General features: G+C 42.9%; 1 protein-coding gene across 23 annotated transcripts in view; it reads right to left on the reverse strand.

The window, feature by feature from the left end:
- Positions 1-4,771: 4,771 nt before the first annotated feature.
- Positions 4,772-25,755, reverse strand: part of FGGY (FGGY carbohydrate kinase domain containing) — a 393,096-nt gene continuing 372,112 nt past the window's right edge. For 12 of the 23 annotated variants that reach the window (XM_035018429.1, XM_035018436.1, XM_035018433.1 and 9 more), the window contains 2 exons: positions 10,699-10,760; positions 4,773-5,396 (listed from right to left, as the gene is read on the reverse strand). In XM_035018429.1, the coding sequence (XP_034874320.1) occupies positions 5,315-5,396; positions 10,699-10,760 (144 nt within the window). In that variant the 3' untranslated portion in view covers positions 4,773-5,314. Of the gene's footprint in view, positions 5,397-10,698; positions 10,761-25,755 lie in introns of all 23 variants that reach the window. The other 11 variants (XM_035018448.1, XM_035018444.1, XM_035018446.1 and 8 more) reach the window with 3 other exon arrangements.

Here is a 25,755-nt window from a genome sequence, read left to right on the forward strand (position 1 = left end):
ATTTATTTAGGAAGAAGCAGTGGAGTCATGCTGCCTCCGTGTTCCAGCCACACAATCTTAGGCCAGTCACTTAAACTCTCAGAGCCGTGGTTTTTGTTGTTGTAAGATGGGATCCTACTCCTTGCCAGGCCTCCTTCACCAATTTATTAGGAGGAGTAGCTGAGATAATGTATGCACAATCGATATGAAAACAGCAAAGACATATTCCAGTGGGATGCATCATCACCAGCTTTGTCTAAATATCAAACATTTTCCACTTCAGATGTGTTAACGTTGTACAGCAGGGAGCCAGGCTTACCCCAGATTTTTAATAAGAAAACACTTCTAATGAGGCTTTGGGCAGGACTTAAGTAAATAAAAATAAGGTCCTTAGAAACACTTATTTTAATACGTAATTTTAAGTGATGATCTGTGAGGAATGGAAATTGACCATAAGATTCCAGGTGTGTTAATGATACAGAAACCTGAATTTATTAGCAGTAACGTTTGTTTTTATTTTAAGTTATCTTTGTTTCGTGACTTCGTACAATTGTCAAATATCCAGAAGCACTGGGTAAAACATCCTTTTTAAAAATGTACTTTTTCTTTTTAAGTTCTCCCTCTAGAAACTGGAAAAGGGGGGAAAAAGCTTTTTATATTTGACTCCCTCCTATTACTGTCAGTAGCAGTTAAGTGCATTTATGGAGACACAAGGCAGCACAAAGATTCCTCTGTGATTCATCAGAAGGCCCATCTTAAGTATAATTACATTACACAGCTCCACTCAGTCATTAGTTTCTTGTTTAGCGACAATGTCCTTCATTTTAAATCCTTTGATGGTAATTATTTGTAACTATGCCCTTGAATTTTGAAAGCATGTGCACTGTGGCCCCGCTCAACAATGGGTATTTCTGAACTAGGACGCAATTGGCTTCCCCTAAGGGACCATACGGGAAATGGTCTGGAACAACACTGAAAATTTGCAAAAGGTTTCGGAGCTTGAGCTACAATCCAGAATGAAGGTGTGTGGTTATCCGTATGGGTGTGCAGTAAAAACCTAAAAGCAACTTGTTAGGTATAAGGCATGATTTTCTTAACCCTTAATGGATGATGGCCCATTTTCAAGTCTTTGGCATTGCCTAAATGAAGGCACATTAAAATGCATCATAGACTGGCCCCAAAGTAAGGTACATGTGAGATATTTCTAGTCCTCCTAGTCTTCTTTGTGCAGCAAAATATCTTGTGTTCATGTGTTTATTCACTTAGCGAGCACCAGGTGTGCTGGGCACTGTTCAGGTGCAGAGGACATAGACCCTAAGGGAGTCGGTGCCCCACACAAGAGCTCACAGGTCAGTGGCAGGAAGGACAAACAAACAAACCCAAAGAACCTGATTATCCTCAGGCCTGGGAGAAATAGTGGATCATGATAACATTTCAGCTTCTTCCCAACACCTGCTGATTTGGCACCTCCTCACAGCTTGGAGTTTCCGGGATGTCCTACCGTGTTTTTGCTGCTCCCTTTGGAACCTCTACCCCTCTATCCCTCTACTTCCCAGTGCAACTGGCAACCACATGGACGATGCTCTGAATATAAAGTCCAGCGCCCAGTCTGGGTCTCCCTAAGAGAGGGCATCCTTCTAGATGCCTCATTTGGCCCTAGACACCCAGCACACTGTGGTGTCGGGTCTGTGGGTTACAGCAGCTCTGCACCATGTCAGACCATTCTGCCGTTCTTGTCTTTTATTCCCTGCTTCCCTTTCCCTGCTTTTGTTCTCTTGGGCTCTTTTGAAAGCCACATTTATGTTCTTCACATATGGCAAGTATTTTTGGTCAAAACTAAAACCTATACAATGTGTTCCTTGGCAGAAGGATTCGTTAAGCAACGCTGGCTTCGACTTGAAAGAAAAGCTTTCAGTAGGCAGCAAAACAAAACAAAAATCCCACAAACCACTCTGGCCACATTGTAACTCTTATTCATAAAAGCAAAATATACTTATCCTTCACATGTGTGCATTCAATAAAGCCCCCTTTCCCAGTGCAAGAAGGTGAGTGTTGGAGTCATTAAAATTTTTGTTCTCAAGCTACACATGGTTCTAGAAATCCACATAGACACTTACATTTTCCTAACATACTGGCTTTGGAGTAGGGACCAGAATTATTTTCTTAGGAATTAACCCTCCTGCCAGATGGCCCAAAGAGCACACTGTAGAAGCGGTATTTGTGGAGCCTATTACCTGCAAGGCACCATTCTAGGAACCTGACTAGGTTCCTCACTGATTCCTTACCACTAACCCTACAAGGTAGGTAGCAGGATTATCCCATCGATGGACGGGGAGACTGGGGCCTTAGAGGTTAAGAATCTTGCCCAAGATCTTTCAGCCCTTCTATCAGGCTGCCCTTCACTTTTGAGATGCCAGAGGCTTCCTAGTGTTCCCATAATCTTTACCTATCTGTGTATGTTTTCCTTTTTCTATAGAGCCGGGGGAACCCAAGGTCAGGTCCGGGCGGGACAGCAGTTGGCCCTGGAGCATAGGGGACCCACAGCATGCACACGAGCTAAAGAGCAGGTGCTGGGGCAGAATTCCTCTCCAGCTGCCACAAGGGGGTGACCCCCGAAGCTCTGCATCAGGGCGAATCTGAAGTTGAATACTATCTCTACCACTGGGGGACTCTGGACAGAGCCTCACCTTCTCAGCTGGGACGTGAGGTTAGTGCTGCCTGCCTCTCAGCGCCGTAGTAAGAGAACACAGAGGAAAACAGGTAGCGATTCTTCATTCCCCTGACCTCTGTGCTCCTGCCGCGCACGCAGCTACTGCGTTCACTCCTGCTTTGCCGGAGCAGGCCCAGGCCTGTCCCGTGTCGGAGTCAGTGCCCATCAGCTTTAGCAGTTGAAGCCTGTCTGGCCGTGGTCCTGACCTCGTGCCTGAGTCCTGCTGTTCTCGACTTTTCCTCTGAGGTGCTGAGTCTGACTCCCCAGTCCTTCTCCATCTCCAGCCTGAGTGCTGGCTGAGGTCTAGCTGAGTGAGCTCACCCACACCCACCTTCAACCTGGGCGGTGTCCAAGATGTCGATATCCTTTGGCTACCATAGAATACTATTGTAGAGCTGGCCTTTGCAACTGGGTGGGGTCATCCTATTCAGTAATTTTTATGGTAAATGTTCTGAGCATCGTCTAGGTACCAGGCCCTGCAAAAGATAGGCGTGGCCCAGGCAGCTGAGCTGAGTGCCTTACGTATATCATCTCTGTGAATCCTCACTATCATCTTGTAAAGTAGGAACTATTAATATCTTCATTTTTATTTTTTTTTATTTATTTTATTTATTTTATTTTTTTTAAAGATTTTATTTATTTATTTGACAGACAGAGACCCACAGCTAGATAGGGAACACAAGCAGGGGGAATGGAAGAGGGAGAAGCAGGCTTCCTGCCGAGCAGGGAGCCCGATGTGGGACTCGATCCCAGGACCCTGGGATCATGACCTGAGCTGAAGGCAGACGCTTAACGACTGAGCCACCCAGGCGCCCCAATATCTTCATTTTTAAAAATGAGGGAGCTGAGTCTTAGGAAGGTTGAGGGTCTTTCTCAAGTCACACAGCTAGGAAGAGGGAAAGCCAGGCCCTGAGTCCTGAGCCTGGGCTCACAGCCCTTACACCATGCTGCCATCCCTTCTACCTGTCAACCCTCTGCTACTTCCTCCTTTTCTGGGTGTTGGATCTTCTTCACGGCAGCAGCAGGGACCCTCTTTTATGGGAGGGTCTCTTACAATGTCCTCTGATGGATTTCACTTGTCTCTCTCTCTCTCTCTCTCTCTCTCATTAAATGGGGACCTCTGGGCCCTGCTTTTATTTAACCCCTGGGCTCCAGTGCTTTGCACAATACCTGGCACAGAGTAAGTACTTCAAGATGTTTGTTGACTGACTCACCGTGACCTTTTCCCCCTACCTGCTGAAGTTTGTATGTCCTCTCTCCAAACTCATCTGACTTCCCACAGCTCTAGAATCAACATTAGTGGTTACTCTTGGGTCTGAGATGGCATGTGAGTACGTGTATACATATGTGTATGTCTGTGTGTGTTCATGCATGTGTTATGGTATCAATGAAGGAACTATCCTTTGTTGTTGGTTTTTTTTTCAAATACTTGTCTACATCAAAAGCTTTTAGCCATTGTGTTTCTTTAGTTTCCTTTAATCTGGAAGCTTTCCATAGCCTTTCTTTGACTTTATGACATAGATATTTTTGAAGAATATAGTCCATTAAAAAATAGAATGCTGCCCATTGTTGGTTTGTCTGATTTTTTTTTTTTTTTTTTTTTATGATTAGATTCAGGCTATGCATTCCCAGCCAGGCTGATGCTGTGACCTCAGGCTCTCACATCTGTGGGCCCATGATGACCATCTACCCATTTGAAATTAATTTTGATCACCCAGTCAAGATGCTGTCCCATTTCATCCCTGTATAGTTAATGTCATTTCTCCTCTTGTAACTAATAAACTATCCGTGAGGAGACATTTTAAGACCATACATACATCCTATGACTTGTCAAAATTCCCTCCTGGATCCGTTCACAATTCCTACCTGTACCTATTTTTAATATGATGATTGCAAGATGAGGATTCTGTCATTAAATGCAATATCTGGTTCTAGACTGGATCCTGTCCAGGAAGGGAAAAACTGCCCTGAAGGACTTGGGAGTTATTGGCAAAATTGGAATACGAATAGAAAATTAAAGTGCTCTATAAAAGTCAAGTCTCTCAAACAACTCAAAAATTCGTGTGTGTGTATATACATATACGTATATGTATATGTGTGTGGAAAGAATGTACAAACGATATAGCAAACGGGGTGAATAGTAAAAGGTAGTTGCGTGGGTGTTTCTGGTTATCATCCCTATTCTTGCCACTTATCTGTAAGTTTGAAATTATTTCCAAATAGTAAGTTAATAATAAGCTTTCGGCCACCTATAAAATAAACATTAGATTTCCTACCTCCAGCCATGCAAGTCTTTCATTTAATGGCTGCCACTGACTCAGTCAACAAGTGTGAGCTTCACCTGGACTGACTGAGCCCCAAGGTCTAGTGGTAAAGGAGACCCTCTGACCCTGTGTGAAACTTCTGTCTTTCTGGTGGTGTCTGCAGAACCTGCCAACTACATAATGGTAGTATTTTGAAATGGAAGAGTCTAGTTCTGGTTGCACATGTCTCGGTTGTCTTTATTAAAAGACGATACAGAAATGATGAAGTGATACCTAAAGGATCGCGGATATACGATGAGAGGACAGAGGTCCCTGAGGCAGTGACGCAGGACCCTCTGGCACTGGCACCTGCAAGCTCTCTTCAGTCTCCCTTCATGATTGCTGCATATTCCTTCTGGTGTTCAACCAGCTTCAGGAATACTTGATATTTCTTGTCATAGTATCTGTGGGAGAAAAATGAATATGTTGAATGATCTCAGATAAAATCGTTATGCAGCTTCCCCCTATATTTAGAAGAACAGGAATGTATCTCTTATGGTTGGCCAGACATCTCCCATTTTCTGAATGCTTATAGCATCCTGAGCAATGGATCGGCATGATTCATAGCTATTATCTGTAACCTACATGGGGTGTTATTATCCTCATTGTAGAAGTAAAGACATTCGCTCAGAGAGGCATATCTAAAGTAGTCTAGCTCAACACCAGCAAGGCTGGAATGCAAACTGAGGTCTGTCTGACTTCACAGCTTCTGCTGTGACATACTAAAAGGGCCCAGGCTCAACACGGGCCCTTTATCACTCCCAGCTTCAATAAATATGTCAGATATGACTAGCCCCAGGTCTGATGACTGGTTTAAAAACCACAGCCTGACCAGGGATGAGACTGAACATTTTCATCACCCTTTGTAGATTCCACACCTATGTTTCCTTTGCAGACACCTTTATCTGGAAGTAAAACCCCGTGAAAATGTCCCTAATGTTTTCCCTGTAGATGTGTCCTGCAGTCCAGCATCCCAGAGTGGACCTTGCTCTCCCTCTACTCTCTGTCTGGGTCCTGGTAGACTTGTTATCCCTGCACCTGTTCGAATGTAGTTGGGCCCTGAGACAGAGGGCAGAGCAGCCTGAATTTGAAAGGGATAGCAGCAGCTAGAACAAATTATATGTGAATGCTTGCAACTTTGTCCTTACTCCCCTTGGGTGGGAGGAGCTGACGTGGGGCGAGGAGTTGATGATGCCAGTTTAGCATGTCTCAGTAGATTCTGGAATGTTCTGGAAAGGAGTCCTCAGGAAGGAGTTTTGGTGCAAGCTTGTGAATCAGAAGAAAGAGATTGCAAAAGCAACCCTGGGTATACATAGGGACTTCTTGTAACATGCAGAGCTAAACAGATTAATGAGTTCTACCTTAACCATTCTTACAAATACAGAGTCAAGAGGTGAACTCTGAAGCCTGGGTTTGAATCTCAGCTTGGCCAATACTAGCTATGTGACACTGGGTATGTTACTCAATCCATCTGTGTCTAAACTTCCTCACCTATAAATGAGAATTAGAGGACCTATCTCAATAGAGCTGTTACGTGAATTAAATGAGGTAATGCATGGAAAGTGCTTTGAACAGTGCCTGGATCTTAGTGAATGTTATCAGTGCCAGTTATGGTCGCTACTTTTTAAAAAAAAATAATATTCCAACAATATCATCAATCTTGCGATAAGTAGTTTCCAGTAAAAGCTGCTCTACGGGCTTGAAATTTATTAATCATAGAATGATTTTGGAGGTAGAAATTTTCTCCTTTAATGATACTCTATGACAGTTTAACATTAAATACTTCTTACGTTATATGAGATGGATTTCCTGACTCTGGAATCTCAAAACTGCTTGAAGGAAGCTTGGGTCAATAACTTTCTCATACACTTGAAGATTTCCCATTTTAATCCTGACAATTTTGCAGCAATCTTTGTTCACTGGTCTTATTCTTTGTACAGTGAAGAAGCATTGGCTTTGCAGGCCAAGAAGTCTGGGTGATTTTGGGCAACTACTTTAGATGATGGGAGTCTCAGTTTCCCTGCTGTAAGAGGGATGATAACCATACTTACAGCATAGAGTGACTGAATTTTAGACACGAAATACTTTGTGAGCTGTCACGTGCTCACAAATAGGGACTGAGGCTGTTTTTATATTCTTCCATAATCCCGGAACACCAAAAGATGGATAGACTGCATTTTTCCTTGTTTACACATGGAAAGCTGAGGTCCAAGGCACACTTCCCCCCTCTGCTTTTTTCAAAAAATTTTTTATCATAAAATACACAGAACATAGGGGCGCCTGGGTGGCTCAGTCGTTAAGCGTCTTATCTTCGTTAAGGTCATGATCCCGGGGTCCTGGGATCGAGCCCCGCATCGGGCTCCCTGCTCCGCGGGAAGCCTGCTTCTCCTTCTCCCACTCCCCCTGCTTGTGTTCCCTGAAGGCAGACGCTTAAGGACTGAGCCACCCAGGCACCCCATAAATAAAATCTTTAACAAAAAAATACACAGAACATGAAATTTAGCCATTTTTAAGTGTACACTGCAGTGACATTAAGTACATCCACGCCGTTGTGCAACCCTCTCCACCTTCCATCGGCAAACTCCCTTCATCTTGCAAGACTAAAACTCTGCACCCAGTAAACAGTAACTCTTCTCTTCTTCCCGCAGCCCCGGGCAACCACCGATCTACTTTCGCTCTCTATGAATTTGACTCTAGGTACCTCATAGGAGTGGAATCATATAATATTTGTCCTTTTGTGACTGGCCCTTTTCATTTCGCATCATGTCCTTAAGGTTTGTCCATGTTGTGGCATTTGTCAGAATGTTCCTCCTTTTTAAGGCAGAATGACTTCCATTGTATGGATACACCACTTTTTCTTTATCCGTTCACCCACCAATGACCACTCGGTTGCTTCCATGTTTTAGCTACCGTGAATAATGCTGCTATGATCATGTGTGTATAAATATCTCTTTGAGATCCTGATTTTGGTTCTTTTGGGTACATACCCAGAAGTGAAATTTCTGCATCATATGGTAATTCTATTTTTAACTTTTGAGGAACCACCACAGTGGTTGTATCGTTTTACATTCCTACCAACAGTGGGACAAGGGATCCAATCTCTCCACATCCTTGTTGATCCTTGTTATTTTCTGGTTTTTTATTGTAATCATCCTAATGGGTGTGAGGTGGTATTTCATTGCAGTTTTTGACTTGCATTTCCCTAATGATTAGTGATGTTGAACATCTTTTCATGGGCTTATTGGCCATTTGTACATAAGCTTTAGAAAAATATCTAGTCAAGACCTTTGCCCACTTTTGATTTGGGTTGTTTCTGTTGTTGTTATTGAGTCTTTTTTTTTTTTTTTTTAAGATTTTATTTATTTATTTGACAGAGAGAGACACAGCGAGAGAGGGAACGCAAGCAGGGGAAGTGGGAGAGGGAGACGCAGGCTTCCCGCAGAGCAGGGAGCCCGATGCGGGGCTCAATCCCAGGACCTGGAATCATGACCGGAGCCGAAGGCAGACGCTTAACGACTGAGCCACCCAGGCGCCCCTGTTATTGAGTCTTAAGAGTACTCTGTATATCCTATGTATTAATCCTTTATCAGCTATATGATGAACAAATATTTTCTCTAATTCTGTAGGCTGCCTTTTTACTCTGTTGATAGTGCCCTTTGGAGCACAAATTTTTCTCCAGGGCACTTTTCAGTGACTACTCTGAGTGCACAGCTAAATTCGGTCTAGACATAAGGATGAGATTTGGGATCTTCCTAAAAAGCATATTGAACCACGGTCCCCAGATTATGCTCTCTGTGATCCTGAATTTTAAAATCCACTGAATCCCCTCTCTTCCAAATTCTCCCCACACTCAGTGAGTGGCTTCTGTGTAGCACAGACCTCAGTAAATGCCTCATACAGATAATAATGTGATTTGAGGTAACGAGATGCTGAAGAGAGTCATTCAGAAGGAAATGCCATCTTTCTACTTGTAAACCTTGGGGCTGCCTGTAGATGGTGCCAGAGCACCACGTGTGCTGCCTCCACAGAGGAGGGCTCCTGGTGACTGAGGAGCTAAACATTCTTTTCAAAAGAACATGTGGATTTACTGAAGGAACTTAAAGACAGACTTCTCTCAAATGTCTTGGGAGGGTCAGCAAAGGGATGGAGAAGAATAATCTGTTTCTACAAAAAAGGGAAGCTGCTAGCCTAGGGTCCCAAGGCCACTGGGAGCTCAGACCTCTCCATGTTCCTGACTTGAGTTCCCCCCACATAATGGCCTGCCTCTCTGAGCCCAGTATTTAGGGAGGGTTTTATATGCAGAGGGTTAACAATCCAACTCCACTTGGAGACCTTCTTTAAGAAAAGGCAAAGAAATTGGATTGCTTTATCCATGGATATTTCCAACTCTGTTAAATACCAATCATGCTTTGGTGGGATCAACACCTTTACCTATTATAGGAGGTGGAATCTGTTTTTATGCTTAACTTCAAATACAATTATAAAGTCACTTGCACAACTGTTCTCCATTTTTATTTTTAAATTTTTTTTATAAAGACTTTATTTCTTAAGTAATCTCTATGCCCAGTGTGGGGCTCAAACTCATGACCCTGAGATCAAAGTCAAATGTTCTTTAGACTGAGTCAGCCAGGCACCCCTATCCTTCCATTTTTAAACTCACTACCAATGGCTTAATATAGGTCTTTTTCATCTGTCACTAGGTTATTGAAAAAGCCTTCTGTGTGGCCTCTCTGCTTTTACCCATGGGCCTTCTAATCCATCCTCTGAGAGGGATCTTTCTAAAATCTGCATCTGGCCAGGTCCTACCACTGCCTAAAGTTCAGTATCCCCAATCTGCCCATAGGATGAGGTCTGAAGTCTTCAGCAAGGCCTCAAAGTTCCTTATGAGATGACCCCTTCCACCTGCCCTCCCCCAAGTTTCACCTCCTGCCTGTCCCCAGCTCATACCCTGCATTTCAGAATTCTGAGTTGTTTACAGTTATCCGAACATGGCATGCTGTACCCACCTTTACAGCTTTGCGTTTGTTACTCCCTCTACTGAGGATGTCCTCCCCATTTCTTTTAAGCATTAAAGTCAGCGTAGACTTCATCTCCTCTCAAAAGTTTTCTCTCACCCCTACATGGTCACATTCCTTTCTTCCTTGGGCTACTTTGTTACCTGGTAATACTCCTATTGTAGAACTTACCCTTTCCTTCTGAAATGATCTATGTGCACACATAAGATTATGTCTCATTCTCCTGTAAACCCTGTTTATAGGCAAATTAGCATAATGCTGTGAATATAGCAGGAACTCAAAAAATTAGTGTTTTGTAAATTGGGGTTAAAATACTGATCAAGGTCATGTTGTAGTTCTCAGTGCCAAGTGATGCAAAGGGCAGAAAGACAGACAGATGCTACTGTGTTCTTTGATGGAAGATATGTGAGATCCCCATTTCAGAACAGAAGACCAGATGTACTGCTAATGACCTAGGGGAAAGAATCCTGGTCTGGGAGTCAGAAGTCTGTATTTGACCCCCAGGTCTGGCCCTATCTAGCTCTGTGACTTTAGGTAACAAAGTGACATCACCCCTCTGGGACTCGGTTGTATCAACTATTAAATGAAAGAACTGGATTCCTGGCCCCCAAGGTTTACTCTAGCTCTCCAATTACATGTCTTTGTATGTCCTCATTCCTCAGCACGGTACATATAAAAAATATAAACTTACCTTTTATCCTCAAGTCTGGGAAGCACGACCTTCCCAACTTTGCTCATTCTTGCCATTGCCTCCTGTTGAATGGAAAACAGAACACAAAGAGCTGAGTTGGAAAGCTAAGATCAAAGTGAGGCTTGTCACAGGCAAAAACATTCTAATTAGAATTCACTTCCCCTTGGGGCAACTGGGTGGCTCAGTCGTTAAGCGTCTGTCTTCGGCTCAGGTCATGATCCCAGGGTCCTGGGATCGGTCCTGGGATCAGTCCTGGGATCGAGCCCCACATCGGGCTCCCTGCTCAGCAGGAAGCCTGCTTCTCCCTCTCCCGCTCCCCCTGCTTGTGTTCCCTCTCGCTGTGTCTCTCTCTGTCAAATAAATAAATAAAATCTTAGAAGATATTCAGTGAGTCCATTTAAATAAATAAAATCTTAGAAGATATTCAGTGAGTCCATTTTTTTTTTTTTTCAACTTATTCTCTTTGGTAGTAAGAATAAAACCCAATGAACATTAAAAGTTATATCTATGACCACACAGCCTGGGCTTAAGAAATGATTCGGTACTGAAGGCTCCAGGGCCTAACCAACCCCAACAGCAAAGCACCATTGTGATCATCTGCAGGGAGGGGTGGGAGGAACTTATTTTGTCTTCTCATTACCTGGACTTGAGGGCTTAAGAAGGCAACACAGTCAGCCACTAAGAGCATTGTTTACTTAAACTCAAGGTAACTATAACTGAATGGAACCCACTTTGCACCTGCTCTTTAGGATAACATTTTTAAGACCTCTTCTGTTCAATGTAAGTTCTTTTTCCTAAAACTGTGAGCACAGATGTGAGGCCTCCGGGCTGAGTCTAATAGTTGAATTGTGGACTTCAGGACATTCTTGTCTTTACAACGGGGCAATCGGGCAGACAGTGAATGGCAGCGTCTGCGTGGCCATGGTCGATGTGTGCAGCATCCAGATCAACCACAGCTTGCGTGGGCTCCGTTATAGGAATGAGAGGGCTAGGTTTCCTTGGGCAGTCTCCCCAAGCTGGTAAAGCAATGGAAAAGTTAGGGGGAATGGAGTGAACCCAAACTCTGGAGTCTGACAGACTTGACTAGGGAGAGGGCAGGCAATGGCCTGCTCCTCAGACCTGCCTGCCTTAGGAATGGTTATTGAGCTCTTATTGTTAAGGATGTAGTCATCCTGGGGTCACATATGTACAACCTCTTATTCCATTAACATGTTTGTTAATTACTCACTAATTTAATTGTCCTTTTTTAGTTCGTGGTTTAGTTCTTTTAACGTGGTTTCCACATTAAAAGAACTAAAAAAGGACAATTAAATTAGTGAGTAATTAACAAACATGTTAATGGAATAAGAGGTTGTACATATGTTAATTAAAATTAACATGTTTATTAATTACTCACTATGTACCAGACATTGTGTTAGATTTGCATAAGGCATATTCTTTGTCTTGGGGAAACTTACATAGTAGCTGGGGAAGACATAATTTATATATTATTTATATAAATTTATTTATATTTACATACATGTATATATTCCATATATTATTTACCACTGATTCCCTTCTGGTATGCCACATATTTACTGGTGCATGCGTTCCTTATCTTCCCTCTCACTCCTTGCCCTCCCCAGAACGCAAGCTACTTGAGGCCAGGAGCTTTGTCTACTTACTGCTTACTCAGCACCTAGGATATTCATAAAATAAACCAAGCCCCTTGTATGTGTCAAGAGCAGCATTCAACAAAAAACAGAGATGAAGATTGCATGGGTCCTTTCATCACGGGGCTCACCACAGAGTGGAAGAGACATTAACTGTGATCAAAAGAGAGGGTGATAAACACTTTGCTAGAAACAGATAAGTATCTTTTCAGTAGTTATTCAAGGGTTAGGAAACTTGATACTGTTTCATCTGCTAATCACTTACACACACTTCCACTCTGGCTAGGACGTTCTACCAACTCTTCCCCAAGGATGGCATGAACATTCTGAACGAGTTCTCTGGTTTCCCAGCTCTCAACAGATTTAAAAGTGCTGACTAGGAATCAGAGATGCTGAGGTTAGCAAGCACAGTGACAACAGAAAGAAACGGCAGTCTTAAGAAAGGAGGAGATTTTCTAAATTATGAAAAATTACTGGAAAGGAAACCACGTTAAAAGAACTAAAAAAGGACAATCTGGGGCCATTTTGTGGAGGAATGAACAGCCAAACACATCTTGAGGTTGCTGCTATTGCACTTCACAAGGATATTTGAAGGGCTCTGCTCACCCTGTGTTTTCCTTCACAGACTAAGTTTTGATTCCCTTCAAGTGAGCCCCACGTCTTGTGGAGGTGGCCTCAGCGATCCCCAGCGTGCACTCTGCCTGCCACTCATTCTCTTGTCCCATCCTTGCTGCTTCTTTCAGAGTAGCACTCTGCAGGGTTTCCAGAGGGGTTCTGCCTCTTCTCGCTCCTTGGACTCCTGAAAATGCCCTCGGGAAATACTCCTCTGGGTTGAGCTTACGCCTCAGCCCTGAGACAACATCCCAGGACTGCTTTCGTGGGTGGGACCCAGGAAACTTGTGTTGTAGAAGGTGCTCCACAAATGTCCCTTCCCTTCCCACTGAAACAGATGTGTGGACATACGGCAGATGGTAGGGCTTTCTTCTTTTCTTCACGTTACCTCTCCTGTTTTTTTTTTTTTTTTTTTTTAATAAATTACCGGGAAACAAACACTGGCACTGGAGATTTCAAGGGTTTGAAAAGCGGTTCTTTTGTTCCCTAAAAAAATACAGATTTAAACATTAAACTTAGCTCAGGTATTGACTCTACTGAGGAGGCTTTTTCTGACTCATCCCTGCTGCCTGCCTCCCACCTAGACTGAATTATTTGCTCCCACAGCAACTTGAGCTACCATCTATCCTAGCATTTATGACATGGCACCACAATTTTCTGTTAGCACACCAGCCTCCCCAACTAGACTGTGAGCTCCTTAAGACAGGAACTGTTATAATTATTTCCACTGCCAAACTCAGCATCTGGTATATCATGTGCACTCAGGGAATGTCTACGGGATGAATGAACTTAAGGGTCAGACACGTAACAGAATGCTAAAATGGAAGTTTTGGCTGAGATCTAAAGTTGACAGATATAAGATACCAAAGTGAGCTGGAAATAGACCACCCTGAAGAATTTGTAAAAAGGGTCGTTGAGGACCCTTTTTACAAATACAACTCTTAAACCTTTTATCCACATGGAAGGACAGAAAAAGAAGTTGTTTTTTTTTTTTAGGAGCGGACTATTGGTTTATTGTGCATCAGGCCTACTTCCAGGGGAGGGGTGAGAGGAGTCTTCACAAGTCAAGAGAGCAGGGCTTCACTGAGAACAACAGGGAACCTGATATGTGTCCCTGAGGTTGTGGGATACAGTGGACTGAGTGGGATGCCCATGTGGAAGAGAAGGGCTGGCTGGCAGCTTCAGTGTAGAAGTGAAGGAGCCCGCACCGGGGTCAGCCAGCACTGCCAGAGTCTGTCAGACTCCAAAACGCATGGCTGGTTCCCATGGACCCTAGGTGGCCCACATATGAGAGAGCTGCCATAGATTGTCTCAGATACCATCCAATATGGCCACCTCATGAGGCAGAGGGAGTCTGCATAAAGAAGCTTGAGATGACCTACTTGTTGCCTTGGGAATGAAGAGTAAACAATCTACTAGAGTAGCATTAACAAGGACATGATATGATACGTGGGAGGCTTCCAAAAGTAGAGGATTTAAAAAAAAAAATCTATGATGGAGCCTAGCTACAAACACCTAGTAGGCGAAAGGAACTGTTCAGATAAGAACTTTCTAAACCCCTGACCTCCCTTCCCCATACACCCTCCAACTACCTCAGAGGAACAAGAAAAAACTGAATCTGCTGGAGAGGGAGTAAGTGGGGAGGAGAGAACACTGATCACAGCTTCGTCCTCGCACCTGCAGCAGACCCCAGCTGGGGAGTGGGGAGAGGTCTCATCTTTAGATGAAAACTCATGTGATGATTATTATATATTCCTTGATAATCTAATTTCTGAATTTGGGCCATGTCTCACAACTTAAGGACACCATAAAACTTGTGTTACCTAAGACAGACTTTGTACTTAATCTAAGAAAGCAATGGAACTACCAGAATTTTTAACCAGGGCAGAGAAAAACTTGTTCTACTGCACAACTAACTGCTCAGGGGACGGTGGGAGGAACAAACACAGTCGTTTCTCGTTGCTATCTCAAGAATCGTGTTTGTCCTCAACAAAAGTTACATACGCACAATAAACACTGGATGAAAATATACTGGAACATTAACAGGTTCAAGAGCGTGGGTGGCAATTTTTTTTTTCTCTCTTTTTTGTCCTTTCTAAATTTTCTGCAGTGGCATATGTGGATTTGATAATTTAAGGATAATTAAAAAAAATACTGCCTTCTAAAAAAAAAAAAAAAAGTTATGCTTATATAGGCACTCAAAACGACTCCCGTTCCTCCGGTCTCCTGGGAGGCAGAGCTCATTACGGGTACTGGGCCCAGTGTGGAGGATGCCCGGAGAATCACTGTCGTCCTCAGACACAGCCCTGCTGGCTTTTCCGATTTCTCCAAATCACTAACACAAAGCCAAAACCTCAGGAACCCACTGGCTGCGATAAATCTGGAAATTACCACAGCATAACAATATGAATTTATTATGGGGATGCTGACACGTGCTAAATATGGTCACCCCCCACAATGTATTTCTGTTCAAAAGGGTTTGTTTGAAGTTGGCCTCAAAATTCATCCTTTTTGTCAGCAGGCAGGGGCCGGACAATCTTAATTTGCAGCAAGCTACCCTCTTTGTGTGAGAGTCTAGACAGCACAATGAATACAATGACTTTTCTCTTTCCTTTTTGCCCACACAATGAAAGCTTTTTACAAACAAAATATTTTGTAAAATCGCATTTTAATCACTTCTTTTCTTTCTCTCTATAAGGCAGCGCTATAAATAAACCATGAAAGTTCACATTTGATTGTCACTTCTGAAAGCAAGGGCAGGGTTTCTGTAGGAAAAAATAGGGGCCCTGTACCATGGTCATGAAAGACTGCATTCACGGGGTCTGACCCTCCCCTGCCGGGTCAAGGCTGAGATACCAGTCCGCACACACTGCTCGCCACTCCACAGGCCGCAGCACCAGCAATCGCCAGGCCTGCGTGGGCATGGGAAACACCCAGTTCTCATGGGTTATGGCCTGGCTTGGGAGCTAGCAAAGGGTTTTAAGGCTACACTGGGGTGAGTTACCCAGGGAAATTAGGTTAAGGGAAGAAAGGGGCTCTTCAACACCCACGGAGAAGATAGGGATCCCATGAGTGGCAGACACACTAATATTGGCAATTTGAGGAATGGGGTATCTGGTACCTTCTCCCCTAGCCAGGGGAAGTGAAACCATGGCCTTGAGAATTTGGGAAGGCTATCAGGTAGTCTAGACCTAGGCACCAAAGGGTCCTGCAAGCTTGGCAGTGTCCAGAGTCACAGTCTACAGGGAAGAATGATCAGGACCTAGCCTGGTGGGAGCTATACTGTGCATTCCCCAAAGGCAAGAACCGTGTTACTGCAGGTGTCAAGCCTAGCACAGTCCTGGTACTCACAGGTGCTTGGTTAATGTTTGCTGAGTCGCTGAATGAAAGGGTGAGGACTTTCATCATGAGGGCAATGTAAGATCATGTAAGCCAGTGTTTCTGAAACAGCACATGTACTCCAGGGAGTGCACAAGATGATCCATTAGGATTCCAGGAGAAAATACTAAGAGTGTGATTTATATGATTTCTAATCTCAAGAAATTAGTTAAGCTTTACCAGCATTTAATATGCAGATCGTTACCAGATTGGTCAGTTGGTCCACACACTGGATAGACATGTCCATGTGTGAGGTTTCTTAAAAGAAGTATGGGATCTATACACCACACAGGGGATGATAGCATGGCGACCGCCCAGGTTCCCAGCATCCAGCCATGTGCCCATGTTGTCACTTACACGTTCCAGGCTAGTGGATTTACAGGTATTACCTAGTTTCATTTACATTAACCTTCACAAAATGGACAAGCAGCTGAAAAAGATTCAGTCAATGGATTAAAGGTAATGGTGATCGTTCAGATCCAAGTAAATAAGAAAACAGTGACATTTTTACTTGGTACTAGTTCTTCATATTAGAATACAAAAGCAATGAAGACCTGGTCAGATAAGACAAGATTGGGAAGAAATCCAAATTATCTAGAATACCGGCTGAGATATAGATAGATACACAGGCACATACAAAATCATTCGGAAATCATCAAAAAACTTTAAAAATCATTAGAAACTCATCTGGCCATAGATAGATAATATACCTTGATGTACTGCATAGTGTTAATATGAAAGTATAATAATAGGTAAGAATTGGAAATATTTTATTGAAGCTGTATTTCATCTGCCTTACACTGTATGGAATCTACAAGTACAGTAGAACAGAACTATGCCTTTTCATCAACAAGTGTCCATCTATTGAGGATGCAAGCTTGAACATTTTTTGACTGATTCAAAAAGCGTAGTGTCCATTGATTTAGCAGCCAACTCCCATGGCCATTGCTAGGTTACTGGTTCAAGCCAACATTTCCCTGGTGCTTACTACTCTATGCTGTGCACTGTCCTAATGGCTTTATGTATGTGACCTTTTTAAACCTCAACACGACTTTATGATGTTGGTATCATCCTCTATCCAAGGAATATGAACCTTGGAATCAAGGAAGGGAACAAAGTACAAGTCATTTGCTCAAAGCCATAAAGCCAATATGTAGTGGAGCCAGAGTTCCAGTCCAGTTCTGACTCCAGGCCATTGCTTAACCCCACACTCAGACTCGATGCTCCTGTCCTTCCTGTAATACAGAAAGCCTGGCCCTGAGTGAGTCCCCTAAGCTTGAGTCCAAATCCCATTTCTGCTGCTTATAATGGTGAAGATTGTGTGTTATTACTTGTGTGAACTCCCTGGGTGAAAAGTGTGTGTGTGTGTGTGCGCACGTGCACAATATGCCCATACAGTACATTGCACCTTTTTCCAGAGATGCTGACACATAGCTCTGAATACATGAATCTGCCTTCTTGACGAACTCTGAGTCATTTACTGGAAAACAAGTTCACATGGTAATGTGTGGGCTGAGGCACATGACCCCTCCATAGAAAAACAGAAAGTATAGCAATGTGATTTTGTTCCTCCAACAAACATGAAGAAGCGGCTAGTTGTTCTTTTATTTATTTTGTTTTGCTTTGCTTTTTGATACAGTCATCTTTTGCCTGCACCTGGTATTCTGTGTAACCTCCATGCATTGATGACAACAATGTCAACTTAGAAGCAAGAAGGGATGAGAGAGAGGAAAGAGTGGGAGAAGTCTTAATCATTAATCATGATGTGGAGACTTGCCCTTCATTTATAATTTTAACTTCTATCTATATATCTATATACCTACCTACCTATCTACTCACATACGTGCACACATAGGTCTTGTTTAGGGTGGTAATTACACGGGTATACACATTTATCAAAATTCATCACACTGTCTGCTTAAGATCTGTGTATTTCACTTTATGTATACTGTATCTCAATGCAAAAATTATAAAAAAGAAAAAAACCGCTATATACGTGTATAAGTGACTGTGTTGGAATATTCATATTTTCTGTAATTTTTATTACAGAATGCCTACCAAACAGAAAAACAAAATTTAAGCAGCCCAGCCTTCTAATCTTGACTATAAGTACATCTCATATTAGCCCCCTGATCATAAAGGAGGGGGTGTACTGAGGCTCTGCAATGCTTCAGGAGATGGAGATCCTGGTAGAAAAATATTGGGTTTTTGAGATAGACTTAGCATTGTATCTGAGCTCTGCTAACTTACCAGATGTGTGAACTAAGCCTCAGTTTTCCCATTTATAAAGTGGGAAGAATAAGAGCTCCTTGCAGCACTGCTGAAAATTCCCGTATCCCACTCTCTGACCACCATGTGCTGACTAGTCTCCTGATTTCCACTTTGGTCCCCTAAGAGCCCCAGGGCCAATCAGAGTGATTTTTCAGAAAGAGAAAATGTAGTGCAGTGATTAAGACGAAAGACTGACTATAGCAGACTGCCTGGGTTTGAAGTTGGGCTTGACCACATACTGGCTATATCATCATGGACAAATGATTTAACTTCTGTATTAACTTCTGTTTCCCCTTCTAAAAATGGGGAGAGTAACAGTATGCCTCTCACTGGACTGCTGTGAGGATCACAAGAGTTTTTCACGTAAAGCACTTAGAACAGTACCAGTACATAGTAAATGCTCCATGCATTTTTACGTATTTATTATCCTACTAGCATGTGGCCAGGAGTTGTTACTGGATTCATTTACTGCACTAAGAACTGTGCCTGGCCAGAATAGGTAATCCATAAATATGTGTTGAATGAATCCATGAATGAGCTAAGTTAGATTTTGCCTCTCTGGGCTGTTTTTACACACAGTACTTCTGACACCAAATAAGTGTGGGTTTTTTCCTCACACCAATCAATTTCCCCACCTCTCCAGACACCAACAGGGTGTCCTTCAATTCAATTCTGACACCACTTGGAGTCAGCGTTAGACTCTATAGGTTTAAGGGTTCAGTCCCCCACGATTACCTCCCACTTCAGATGCCAGTCACAAGCCCCTCCTGTACTTCTGTCTGACTGTAAACTGGGGGTTCCCATGACCAGCCATCCCACCTTGGATTGGATAATTTGCTAGAACAGCTCACAGGAAAACAGTTCACCTACTATTACTGGTTTATTATAAAGGATATGATTCTGGAACAGACAAATAGAAGAGATTCACAGGCAAGGTTTGGAGGATAAGGGGGTGTGGATCTCCCATGCGCTCTGGGGGGCACCACCCAAAGCTCTCCAAACCCTGTTGTTCAGGGTTTTTTATGGAGGTTTTATTACATAGGCTTGATTGATAAAAATCATTGGCTACTGATTGAATCAACCCATGTGGAAGCTGTCCGTGACCTCCGTGACCTCCAGCCACCAGTCAGCTCATCAGCAAACAAAAGACACTCTTTTCAAGCCAGAGATTCCAAGGGTCTCAGCAGCTGTGTGCCAGGAATCATGGACAAAGATAAAATCTTTAGTTTTTGTTCTATCACAGTTGCTCTCACTACTAAACACTGCAATGGACCCCCCACCCCACCACTGCTTTTTGAATGACATTCAGATTTTGCAGAATGGCCTAGAACTTTGAGATCGTGCTCTGCTGTTATCTACAACCGTATTTCATGCCCTCGCTCACTGTCCTGGTCATGCTGGAAACCCGGGGCATCTTGCCATTGACTGAACATGTCAAGCTTGCTCCTGCCTGCTCTTCTCTCCCAGGAATGCCCTTCTCCTGGATGTTTGACTGTCTGCATTTTTCATATGATTTAGGTCCTCTTCAAATATAATCTTGAAGAGGCCAGACTCCGCCATTTGGCCAGAATAGTCCACTTCTCCCAAACATCTTCTATCAGATCATCTCATTTTCTTGTTTTAAAACCCTTCATAGCACTTAGCATCACCTCAAATTATATTGTTAATTTATCTGCATTCTCATTTACTGTCTACTTCTCCCTCTGTGGCCCTAACCACTACTCCTCCTTCCTGAACCTAAGCTCCATCAAAGCAGGGTCCTTGGCTTTCTCATTCATTGATGTATCCCTAGCTTTTAGCAGGGCATTGGTTAAACATTAGCTGAACATATATACTTATTGAATTCCTATTTTAGGTAAGGCACTGTGTATGTCTTGCCTCATCTGATGCTCACACACATTCTGTGACAAAGGTCTTAGGATCTAAATTTACAACAGAGGCTCACAGAGGTTAAGTGACTTGCCTAAGCTAATAAGTGGCTTAGGTAGGATTTAAAACTTGCCTTAACTCATGAATAATACCAGGCCTATTCCTTAAGGAGCTCACAGCCAGTCCAAAGGCAGATCTTCAGGTTAGTTCCTGACAATTTATCTTTCCCTGATGACTGTAGGGCCCTGTAAAACCCTAAAAGCTTGCTTTCTCCACTGTCAAAGACAAATTCAATTATAGTCATTATACTGCTTACAAAGGCAGGAAGGTGGATTCATTGATGTATAGAAAGATTGTTTGTATTAATTTTTGAAGCAAACAAAATTACCACCAGCTGTTTGACCCGGAGTGAGACCTTTCCCCTCCCTGGGACTCCCTTTCCTTATCAGTAAAATGAGGGGGTCGGATTAAATTATTTCTAAAGTCTTGCCAGGTCTGCAATCTGTTGGTTCCATGCACGTGTCTTTTTTTGATTAACTCTCAGTTGACAAGTGAAGCAGTTAACTCCCAGTGGTATATTTTATTAGGGTTTTACTAGGCCCATGCTAAGAGGCAACAGACCCACTGTGTTTCTCCAGCAAGGTGCGGTCTCACTCCAAATTCAGTCACAGCAAACATGGCACCGGGGAGTGTTTCTACAATAGGGAAGGCTACCTACCATTGCTGCAATATTCTGAGGCCGTAGTAAGTACTGGGGTCCTAATACATGGCTTGGCTGCTAAGCGGTTGGGTCTAAATATGAACAGGTGAGCAACTATTCATCCTATTTACCTGAGCTTGACTTGCCTCCTATGGGTGTTCTAAAAGTCAAAATATCCAGCTTCTTACTACAAGCATCAGACAGATTACCGACGTCAAAACTGCAAACCATTACCCATCTAATAATCTATCATCGACTGGGGAAAAAGGGTCCTGCTGATATTTCTGGCTGAGAGTTCTGCAGTGGGCTGGAACTGAAATGACAATAATAATAACTATAAACTGACAACAACAACAATAATAATTAGTAGTAGTAGCTAACATGTATTGAGTCCTTACTATGGCCCAGCACAGTATTAAACACTTTACCTACTTTATATCCCCACTTGAAATATGAGGAAAACACACAGCTTTAGAACATGTACCCTTACCCGTTCACTGCAGAACAAAGGCTTCAGTGATACAGAGACCATAATTCAAATCCTCACTCTACCATTTAGCACTCTGAGTCTCAAATTCTTCATTTTGAAAATGGGAGTTTTAATACTTATTTTATAGGTTTGTTTTGTAGAGATTAAATGTAAATCTAAAGTTGTTATTATTATTACTACCACTATCTACCCATCAATTGAAACAAATGCTATTTTCCCAGAAACTTTATTAAAAGGCAAGAGTTGACAAGCATATACTTGGGTGTATGTTTCAGGTTGGTGGAGTGGGTGGGCTGGGGAAGGTGTTGGGTATCAATATTCTCATGGCTCTGCATAATCATTTCCAGACAATTCTTCCTTCATCTGCAAGCAAAAAGCTTGGCTCCTTTGAGTTTTCTACCACCTGCTGACAGGCGGTGGTAGAAATCATACCCACCTCCTGTGAGCTCACTGCTATCACCCTCGGCCTCTTGCGTGCATCCCTATGTTAAATGAAGCTGAAACCTAGATCACCTAGTCTTCCCATCCACCTGGAGCTTTGTCATTATCTTGGAAGATTTAAGAATCCATTTACAAGACCCATCCAGTGCTTGAGTCTTATGGCTTCAAAATGTTTCCAACCCCAAAACTGTTCATCTTCACTTTACTCCAGCATCCATCCCCATAGCCCTACTCTAAAACTTATCATCCACTGGTACTGATACACTTATGTATATTCCAATGCTCTAATAGCCACCTTCTGGCTTTAACTGCCCATCAGTCCAATTCTCTCATTTGTCCCATCATTCCTACCAAAGATCCTCCTCCACCTCATGGTAATATTCAGATTCTCAATCCCTTCCTTTTCTTTCAATCCACAGACCCCTCTGGCTCTAATTTCTTTGGTTAGCTAGGGTAGAATCCACCATTTATTATATCAAACACATTGACCAACAAGAATCATCACAAATACTCTCTAAGCTGCAAAATTCAATTGGTGCCTCTAATTCATAGAAATCATTTGGCCAGGATATGCTTCATTTATGGCTGTAAGAGAGAAACCTCGTTTAGGGCAGAGCAGGCCAATGGGACACTGGAACTCGAGAAAGCACAACATCCTGACAGTTCTCAGCATTTGAACACCTTAGAAATTTATACTGCCTATCTCAAAGTTAATTCCATACAGAGAAGATTCTCTGGCCAACAGATCAGGAACTGTAACTAGCAGCAAAAAATCAAAATGTGACAGTATTAATATAGTGCACAATGACTGAGCTGCAAGGAATGTTGGGTAGCCTCTAGGGCCAATTTCTCTGTGTTTAGGTTAGGTGGTAAATAACCAAATTATCTAAGACACAGGGTATCTATTCACCCATCCATCCCTCCATACTCTTTAAAGCTCCTGTGTTGGATATCCAACTCTCCTAGGCCAAAGTCATAGTAAAGGTGAGTCCTGGACGCCCTGGTTTAGCTTCTGGGGCTGGCCTCTGACTGTTTGCAGTACAGGTGTTCTTCTGGCAAAGCCTGGATTCATTTCAAACTAACTTCAGGAGGGAGATGACAAGGAGGGAGCTTGAATCAAAAGCCAGGAGTTGTGGAGGCCAAGGAAGGCACCAAAGGACCAAAGCAAGAGAAGGGCCGGAGGGAAACTAGGAAGCCAGGAGGGTAGGGGGAAGCAGAAGTCAGACAGTGAGAGGGAAAGGAGTGAGACGCTAGTCCTGGATAAATTATTGTGGTGTCCTTTCAATTTGGTTTATAAGCTTTGTTCCCGGAGCCCCATGGTTTCCCACTATCTGAGCACTGAGCACACAATAGGATAAATGTCTGTTTACTTATATGTCTCTCCAACTAGACTATGAGATCTAAGAGGATAGAGGCCATCAATTTTTACCAGTATTCCCAGTAATTGGTATAATGTGACTCTTGAATAAACGCACGTTGAGAGAATGAAAACAAATGAATGAGTAGATGGACTAATGAAATAATGAATGAATCAGGAGTGGGGAATCTGTATAAAGCAACTTTGGGATCTCCCTCAGTTGAGCTTTTCAGTGCTTCCTAACTGTCATTTCAACATATTCTTCATTGTCAGATGTCACAGTTAAGGTTATAAGCTCTGGACCAACTAGATGGGAACCGTTGCTCTTCTAACTGAATGGCTTGGCCAACTGACTAACCTCTTTGTGCCTCATTTTACTCATCTGCAAAACAGAAATAGTAGAATTAATTACTCATAGAGTTATTAAGAAAAAAAAGAAAATGCATGCCAAGCGTTTAAATTAGTACTTGGCACCAAGTATAGCTTAAAAATTAGGGTTATTTGCATTCTTATAATTATTATACCCATCTCCACCCCAGCACTATGCAGGACCCCACAGTATTTTCTTGAGTGCTACTATTTAAAGACATTACTTCCTAATCTTCTGTTACATGTGACATGCTGCCTGGGCAAGGGACTGATAAAGAGCATGGAACGAAGAAACCATCCAACACTGAATACCAGCTGATGTCTCTGGTTCATGAGGGGAAAGAAGATGAACGATGAGCAGAATGGAGGCTGTGGGGAATAAAAGTTTAGGAGCCTCTAGGTTTGGAAACACAGAGTTTATTTTTGGATTGGACTTCTAGGTCTTTTACCCAAAACAAACAAAGAAAACAACAACCATGTCAGCTGTGTTTATGAATATGAGCTTGCTGTGGCTTTCACAGACACAGGGAATTCAGTCCACTTCTCTCTGGTTATTAAATTATAGACAGGCACATGATGTACTGGAAAGAGAACTGATCCGGAAATCAGGAGGCTCTGGTCCTGCGTTAACCTCAGTCTAGGCTCTGTAATTCTGAACAAGTTGTTTTCTTTCGTTGGATCCCAGTTTCATCTTCTCCAAAGTGGCAAGTTTGAGCCAGATGTTAGTTTCATGGTTCAAGAAATGGTTATTGAATACCTGCTGTGTGCCCCAGGCATTGTGCTAGGCACTGTGGATACATCAATGCACCAGAAAACTCTGATCCCTGGACCTCAGGGAGCTTAGAGTCTACTAGAGGAACACAGATGCTATAGAAGAAGGTCAGAGGGAGATAAAACTACTCTGAGGGTCAGGGAATGACCTACAGGTACAAAAGGAGTTGGCCCCATAAAGAAGGTTGATGAAGAGACATCTAGGCTGCAAAGAATGCATATTCGAAAGTGAAATATTATAGCACATTGAAAGGACTGAAAGAAGTCCAAGAGTAGATAGCATGAACAGAAAGAATGAAAAGAGATGAAGCAACAAATGAAGGCAGGAATCAGAATTTGGATGGTCTTGTAAATCATCATGCTGAAGAGGAAGCCTTTGGAGGGTTTTAGGCAAGAGCAATCCTATTCAAGTTGTAGAAGATCACTTTGGCTGATGCGCAGACAATGGGTTAGATAATGGTAAATGTGGAGGCAAGCAAAGCATTCAAGAGGCCCTCGGAGCAGTCCAGGTGAGAGACGACCGTGACCCAGACGAGGGTGGTGAGTGTGGAATTAAAGCCAAGTGCAAGAATTCAAGAGACATGAAGTATAGTTTAGAAAGTGACCGTGAGAGACTGAAGTGGAAGGGAAGGAGAGGGTGGGTTCACAAAGTCCTTGAGGTTCTGGCAGGGGAGAGCAAGTAGATGTGGTGCCATTTACAGACCATGCCATGAATGAGCTGGTGCCAGTTTTGCAGGCCAAGGTGGAGATGATGAATTCAGATCTGAACACATTTGAATCCAGATACCTGTGAGCCCTTTAAGTGGACATGTTATATGGAGAGCTGCTGAGCTGTGGGCTACAGACAGTAAATGAGTCCTTAGAAGTGGATAAGATGGACAGAATCCTCTAGAAGATCAACATATAGTATTGAGTGGAGGAGAGAGGGGAGCTGGCAAATGTATCTGGAAAGCAGTGTTCAGAGCAGCGGGAGGAAAATCACAGATGTACATCGTCAATGGAAGAATGTGTCAATGCAGGGAGTGTTCCATGTTGCAAAATGCTGTCAAAGGTAAAGCAGGGTAAGGACTGAGAAGTCCTTTGTGCTGAGCAATGGTCTAGGTTAGCATCAGTGACCTAGGCTAGAACAATTGCGGAAGTAAAGGGC

Source organism: Mirounga leonina, unplaced genomic scaffold (genome assembly GCF_011800145.1).
Source record: "Mirounga leonina isolate KUSES-001 unplaced genomic scaffold, KU_Mleo_1.0 Mir_173, whole genome shotgun sequence".
NCBI lineage: Eukaryota > Metazoa > Chordata > Mammalia > Carnivora > Phocidae > Mirounga > Mirounga leonina.